At 41.1% G+C, this 7,507-nt stretch overlaps 1 protein-coding gene across 1 annotated transcript in view; it reads right to left on the bottom strand.

The window, feature by feature from the left end:
- Positions 1–1,869: 1,869 nt before the first annotated feature.
- fah (fumarylacetoacetate hydrolase (fumarylacetoacetase)) overlaps positions 1,870–7,507 on the bottom strand; it is a 36,742-nt gene continuing 31,104 nt past the window's right edge. Inside the window, exons 12-14 of the mRNA XM_042315937.1 lie at positions 5,788–5,889; positions 3,922–4,039; positions 1,870–2,220 (exon numbers count right to left, since the gene is read on the bottom strand). Of these exons, the coding sequence (XP_042171871.1) occupies positions 2,150–2,220; positions 3,922–4,039; positions 5,788–5,889 (291 nt within the window). The 3' untranslated portion in view covers positions 1,870–2,149. The remainder of the gene's footprint in view (positions 2,221–3,921; positions 4,040–5,787; positions 5,890–7,507) is intronic.

Here is a 7,507-nt window from a genome sequence, read left to right as displayed (position 1 = left end):
TGTGTCACTTCTAGGAAGATTTCAACCCATTTAATCCCAAAATGTCTCCCAATTTTTTATCATCATTGTAAAGCCCTAGCTATTTTTGAAAAGTCAAAGGAACTAAATAAGCTTTCATTCCCCCCGTCAACAAAACAAGCTTTCATTCCCCCTGTCAACAAAACAAGCTTTCATTCCCCCGTCAACAAAACAAGCTTTCATTCCCCCGTCAACAAAACAAGCTTCCATTCCCCCGTCAACAAAACAAGCTTCCATTCCCCCGTCAACAAAACAAGCTTCCATTCCCCCGTCAACAAAACAAGCTTTCATTCCCCCGTCAACAAAACAAGCTTCCATTTCCCCGTCAACAAAACAAGCTTCCATTCCCCCGTCAACAAAACAAGCTTCCATTCCCCACGTCAACAAAACAAGCTTCCATTCCCCGTCAACAAAACAAGCTTCCATTCCCCGTCAACAAAACAAGCTTCCATTCCCCCCGTCAACAAAACAAGCTTCCATTCCCCCCGTCAACAAAACAAGCTTCCATTCCCCCGTCAACAAAACAAGCTTCCATTCCCCCCGTCAACAAAACAAGTTTCCATTCCCCCGTCAACAAAACAAGCTTCCATTCCCCGTCAACAAAACAAGCTTCCATTCCCCGTCAACAAAACAAGCTTCCAATCCCCCCGTCAACAAAACAAGCTTCCATTCCCCCGTCAACAAAACAAGCTTCCATTCCCCCGTCAACAAAACAAGCTTCCATTTCCCCGTCAACAAAACAAGCTTCCATTCCCCGTCAACAAAACAAGCTTCCATTCCCCCCGTCAACAAAACAAGCTTCCATTCCCCGTCAACAAAACAAGCTTCCATTCCCCCGTCAACAAAACAAGCTTCCATTCCCCGTCAACAAAACAAGCTTCCATTCCCCGTCAACAAAACAAGCTTCCAATCCCCGTCAACAAAACAAGCTTCCATTCCCCCCGTCAACAAAACAAGCTTCCATTCCCCCGTCAACAAAACAAGCTTCCATTCCCCCGTCAACAAAACAAGCTTCCATTCCCCCGTCAACAAAACAAGCTTCCATTCCCCCAACAACAAAACAAGCTTCCATTCCCCACGTCAACAAAACAAGCTTCCATTCCCCACGTCAACAAAACAAGCTTCCATTCCCCCCGTCAACAAAACAAGCTTCCATTCCCCACGTCAACAAAACAAGCTTCCATTCCCCACGTCAACAAAACAAGCTTCCATTCCCCACGTCAACAAAACAAGCTTCCATTCCCCCCGTCACAAGGGGATTTAAGAATAAATAGTTAACCCTGTTACTTAATTTAGCACTTCATAGGCACTTACTATATTCTGTTGACCAACCCTGGAACGACCCTATAAAAGGATAGCTAAAACTGTCTGGTGAGAGAGAGTGAGATAGAGATGCTGAATTAATAAAAAATAAAAATATTAATTCAAACACATGACAGCTTTATTGATTAGATATGCCAACAACATAGTAAAATAATATTCATTACAGATATTACCTAAAAGAGAACACCAGGCCTGACTCGTGAGGTAAGGGGTACTAGACAGTGGGCAATATTTTCATGGTGCAACAATATTCAAATCTGTGCAAAATAATCTGTGTTTTAATATGCCACTTCAGCAAAGTGCAAAATAAAAAGGCCACTATTTATGAATCGCTCAGTTTATTAAACTCTAGTTAAATAATCCCCTTTTCATAACGCACATTGTTCAAGAAAAGTGTCAAATTAAATTATACTTTCAGATTGTAATGCCTTTCATGGTACTTTTGTACAGATTTTAACTACAGTATTTTACACCATAAAGATGTCACTCAGTAAGTCAATAGGATGAAAACAAAACACAAAGTCACAGGAGGGTTGAAACATTTATAGTTTTTTAGATGTCAGGTCCCAATCCACATAGTTACAACATTATGGAATATAACACTGCTTCTGGCAACAATACTTTAGAATGATAAACAAGAATCCTCAATTCAAATGAACATTTAAAGGGTCAATCCTGGATTGGTACGTACATTCATCCAACTGATTTGTTGTATTTAAAATCCCGGATTTTCCCTTTTAAAGGACTTCAGTAACAACATTACTCCCCCCAGGATGGAAGAGACATTGAGGGTGGATGATTCTCAGGGTTAAAGGGCTGGTAGAATGGTCCCCACACACGGTCCGAAACCCACCCTATACCCACTCCCCTCACAGTAACCTAGAGAGAGAGGGAGACGGTGAGAGAGGGAAAAATAAATTAAAGGACAACACAGACCAACAGGAGCGTCAGAACGTGTGTGTGTGTCTGTGTGAACGGTGGATAACAGAAGCTGTGGTCACTAACACATAGGTGACAGACCGAGGTTCAAATAGGATTGGAGTTCCTGATGGGAGGGGTTTGCACTCCTGAGAATATCCCATTGGTTCCATTAAGACATGTAAGATCAATCAAGTTGAATAATTTATTTAAAATACTAATATTAGAAGGAAGAAAAACTACCACCATATTCCACCTGCCTTCCCAAACACTTCCTCTTTTCTGACTAGGACTGATGTAGCTGATAGCTGCTTTATAGAGGGATGTTCTACTTACAGTGATATGTGGTTGTCTAACCTAGCTAACGTAAGTTCATATAATAATGAATGCCATTTAGCAGACACTGTTATGCAAAGCCACTTACAGTCATGTGTGCATATACAGTATTTTATATATGGGTGGTCCCGGGAATCAAACCCTGAATCCTGGCAATAGAAGTACCATGCTCTACCAACTGAGCAATACAGTTTCATTGTTGAATGCACTGACTGTCAGCTAAATGACCAAAATTTACATCTAAACAACAACAGAGTTGTCTCTTGATTTCTGTAGAGGTTCTGTCTGTAACAGTGTTTGTAGAGAGCTCAGAAAGGTTGTATCATGGTTTCTGTAGAGGTTCTGTCTGTAACAGTGTTTGTAGTGAGCTCAGAAAGGTTGTATCATGGTTTCTGTAGTGGTTCTGTCTGTAACAGTGTTTGTAGTGAGCTCAGAAAGGTTGTATCATGGTTTCTGTAGTGGTTCTGTCTGTAACAGTGTTTGTAGAGAGCTCAGAAAGGTTGTATCATGGTTTCTGTAGTGGTTCTGTCTGTAACAGTGTTTGTAGTGAGCTCAGAAAGGTTGTATCATGGTTTCTGTAGAGGTTCTGTCTGTAACAGTGTTTGTAGTGAGCTCAGAAAGGTTGTATCATGGTTTCTGTAGAGGTTCTGTCTGTAACAGTGTTTGTAGAGAGCTCAGAAAGGTTGTATCATGGTTTCTGTAGAGGTTCTGTCTGTAACAGTGTTTGTAGAGAGCTCAGTAAGGTTGTATCATGGTTTCTGTAGAGGTTCTGTCTGTATCAGTGTGTATAATAGGGTTGTATCATGGTTCTGTCTGTATCAGTGTGTATAATAGGGTTGTATCATGGTTCTGTCTGTATCAGTGTGTATAATAGGGTTGTATCATGGTTCTGTCTGTATCAGTGTGTATAATAGGGTTGTATCATGGTTCTGTCTGTATCAGTGTGTATAATAGGGTTGTATCATGGTTCTGTCTGTATCAGTGTGTATAATAGGGTTGTATCATGGTTCTGTCTGTATCAGTGTGTATAATAGGGTTGTATCATGGTTCTGTCTGTATCAGTGTGTATAATAGGGTTGTATCATGGTTCTGTCTGTATCAGTGTGTATAATAGGGTTGTATCATGGTTCTGTCTGTATCAGTGTGTATAATAGGGTTGTATCATGGTTCTGTCTGTATCAGTGTGTATAATAGGGTTGTATCATGGTTCTGTCTGTATCAGTGTGTATAATAGGGTTGTATCATGGTTCTGTCTGTATCAGTGTGTATAATAGGGTTGTATCATGGTTCTGTCTGTATCAGTGTGTATAATAGGGTTCCACCCACCTGTAAGAGTGACCTCGTCTCCATCTTTTAGGAAGGTTCTTGTCTCTCCTTCTCCCAGGTCCACGGTCTTAGAACCCTTCCACGACAACTCCAACATAGAACCAAAACTGTCTGGATCCTACACACAGAGACAGAGAGAGACAGGCAGAGAGAGAGAGAGAGACAGACAGGCAGACAGAGACAGGCAGACAGAGACAGGCAGGCAGAGACAGGCAGGCAAAGAGAGACAGACAGACAGACAGAGCGAGAGACAGAGACAAAGAGAGAGAGAGTGAGTGGGTCAGGAGAGAGAGACAGTCAATACTGAATAAACAACAACAACTCATCAGAACATACACAGTAAAATGTGAACACATGTAAACACTAATTCAGATAGAAAATGCTCACAGACACACACAGAATAACACCTACACTACCGTTCAATAGTTTGGGGTCACTTAGAAATGTCTTTGTTTAAAAAAAAAAAAAAAAAAGAAATCCATTAAAATGACATCAAATTGATCAGAAATACATGGTAGACATTGTGAATGTTGTAAATGACTATTGTAGCTGGAAACAGCAGTTTTTTTTAACAGAATATCAACATAGGCCGATTATCAGCAACAATCACTCCTGTGTTCCAATGGCACGTTGTGTTAGCTAATCCAAGTTTATCATTTTAGAAGGTAATTGATCATTAGAAAACCCTTTTGCAATTGTTAGCACAGCTGAAAACTGGCCTTTAGACTAGTTGAGTATCTGCAGCATCAGCATTTGTGGGTTTGATTACAGGATCAAAATGGCCAGAAACAAAGACGTTTCTTCTGAAACTCGTCAGTCTATTCTTGTTCTGAGAAATGAAGGCTATTCCATGTGAGAAATTATCAAGAAACTGAACGCTGTGTACTACTCCCTTCACAGAACCAGAACCAGTCTCAATGTCAACAGTGAAGAGGCGACTCCGGGATGCTGGCCTTCTAGGCAGAGTTGCAAAGAAAAAGCCATATCTCAGACTGGCTAATAAAAAGAAAAGATTAAGATCGGCAACACAGACGAATCTAAGTTTGAGGTGTTCAGATCACAAAGAGGAACATTCATGAGACGCAGAAACAATGAAAAGATGCTGGAGGAGTGCTTGACGCGATCTGTCAAGGATGGTGGAGGCAATATGATGGTCTTTTTTGCTTTACCACCACCATTTGCTTTGGTGGTGGTAAAGTGGGAGATCTGTTCAGGGTAAAAGGGATCTTGAAGGAGGAAGGCTATCATTCCATTTTGCAACTCCATGCCATACCCTGTGGACGGCGCTTCATTGGAGCCAAATTATTATTATTTTTTTAACCTTTATTTAACTAGGCAAGTCAGTTAAGAACACATTCTTATTTTCAATGGAACAGTGGGTTAACTGCCTGTTCAGGGGCAGAACGACAGATTTGTACCTTGTCAGCTTGGGGATTTGAACTTGCAACCTTCTGGTTACTAGTCCAATGCTCTAACCACTAGGCTACCCTGCCAACCCCAATTTCCTCCTACAACAGGACAATGACCCAAAGCACAGCTCCAAATGATGCAATAACTATTTAGGGAAGAAGCAGTCAGCTGGTATTGTGTCTATAATGGAGTGGCCAGCACAGTCACCAGATCCCAACCCTATTGAGCTGTTGTTGGAGCAGCTTGACTGTATGGTACGTAAGAAGTGCCCATCAAGCCAATCCAATTTGTGGGAGGTGCTTCAGGAAACATGGGGTGAAATCTCTTCAGATTACCTCAACAAATTGACACCTAGAATGCCAACTCATTTCATGTATGCTTTCATGGAAAACAAGGACATTTCTAAGTGACCTCAAACTTTTGAACGGTAGTGTATATGCACACACACACACTCACCGGTCCACTGATGGTTCCTGAGGCCAGCAGGTCCCCAGGTCTGACGTTACAGCCGTTGACTGTGTGATGGGCTAACTGTTGCTTCATAGTCCAGTACATATACTGGAGAGACAAAGAGAGAGATGGAGAGATGAAGAGAGAGAGAGAAGTGAGAGGGAAAGAGAGAAGTGAGTGACACACACCAACACACACACACCATGTGAATACAATGCTGCACAATTTAAACACTTGCGTCCCAATCCACCCTTGCCCAGAACACATGTCAATATTGGACTATAAATTGTGCCTTCCTGTATTATACTGATGTTAAAATGTTTAATCTATTCTACTGAGCCATTTACTTTATGTTTGTAGTCTTATATTTTATTACTGGTTATTGTTGTTGCATTGAAGGAACCTGCAAGTAAGCATTTCATTGGATGGTGTATCCATGTGTATCCTGTACATACCACTAATACAACATAACTGTAACACACACAGAAAGACAGGTCAAAAAGAGACAGTGAGTCAGTCAGAAAGACATCCTGTACATACCACTAATACAACATAACTGTAACACACACAGAAAGACAGGTCAAAAAGAGACAGTGAGTCAGTCAGAAAGACATCCTGTACATACCACTAATACAACATAACTGTAACACACACAGAAAGACAGGTCAAAAAGAGACAGTGAGTCAGTCAGAAAGACATCCTGTACATACCACTAATACAACATAACTGTAACACACACAGAAAGACAGGTCAAAAAGAGACAGTGAGTCAGTCAGAAAGACATCCTGTACATACCACTAATACAACATAACTGTAACACACACAGAAAGACAGGTCAAAAAGAGACAGTGAGTCAGTCAGAAAGACATCCTGTACATACCACTAATACAACATAACTGTAACACACACAGAAAGACAGGTCAAAAAGAGGCAGTGAGTCAGTCAGAAAGACATCCTGTACATACCACTAATACAACATAACTGTAACACACACAGAAAAACAGGTCAAAAAGAGACAGTGAGTCAGTCAGAAAGACATCCTGTACATACCACTAATACAACATAACTGTAACACACACAGAAAGACAGGTCAAAAAGAGACAGTGAGTCAGTCAGAAAGACATCCTGTACCTCATCAGTCAAAGCCATTGGACTAAGAGACGTTCTCATCAGAGAAGCTGATGGACTCCACTCACTCACCTCACCAATATATTGATTACGTCCCAAATGGCACTCTATTCTTTTCATAGTGCACTACTGTTGAACAGGTCCCGTAGGGCTCCCCTGATGGTCAAAAGTAGTGCACTATGTAGGGATTTGGGTGCCATTTGGGACATAACCATAGTCTATGTGTGAGTACCGAGTACTTGCCTACAACAGCAGATATGACAGCTGCCATAAGGAGGCTAGAGAGAGAGAGGGCTAATGAGATTTAAATCACCCAGGGTTTATTCCTATCTTCTGGTTAAAGGGGTAGTCCACCCAATTTTCACAAATCATCATATTTAGTAATATATGATCGTAATATTACCGTTATGTTTTGTAATGTGTATCTTACCTTAGAAGTGGTCTAGAGACCAGTAGTGTGACAGTATCTACGCTAAGTCTTTCATTTCATGGGCAATTGCGTTGAAACATTGAAACTCAATGGTCAATGCTAACACTGTGGTGCCTCTGGCAAAGACATGTAAGGGTCATCGTAGATGCTGTCACTCCTGCACTCTTA

Source organism: Oncorhynchus tshawytscha, unplaced genomic scaffold, assembly GCF_018296145.1.
Source record: "Oncorhynchus tshawytscha isolate Ot180627B unplaced genomic scaffold, Otsh_v2.0 Un_contig_4685_pilon_pilon, whole genome shotgun sequence".
Lineage (NCBI taxonomy): Eukaryota > Metazoa > Chordata > Actinopteri > Salmoniformes > Salmonidae > Oncorhynchus > Oncorhynchus tshawytscha.
The sequence above is the reverse complement of the archived record's forward strand: the minus strand, read 5'-3'. Positions and strand labels throughout refer to the sequence as shown.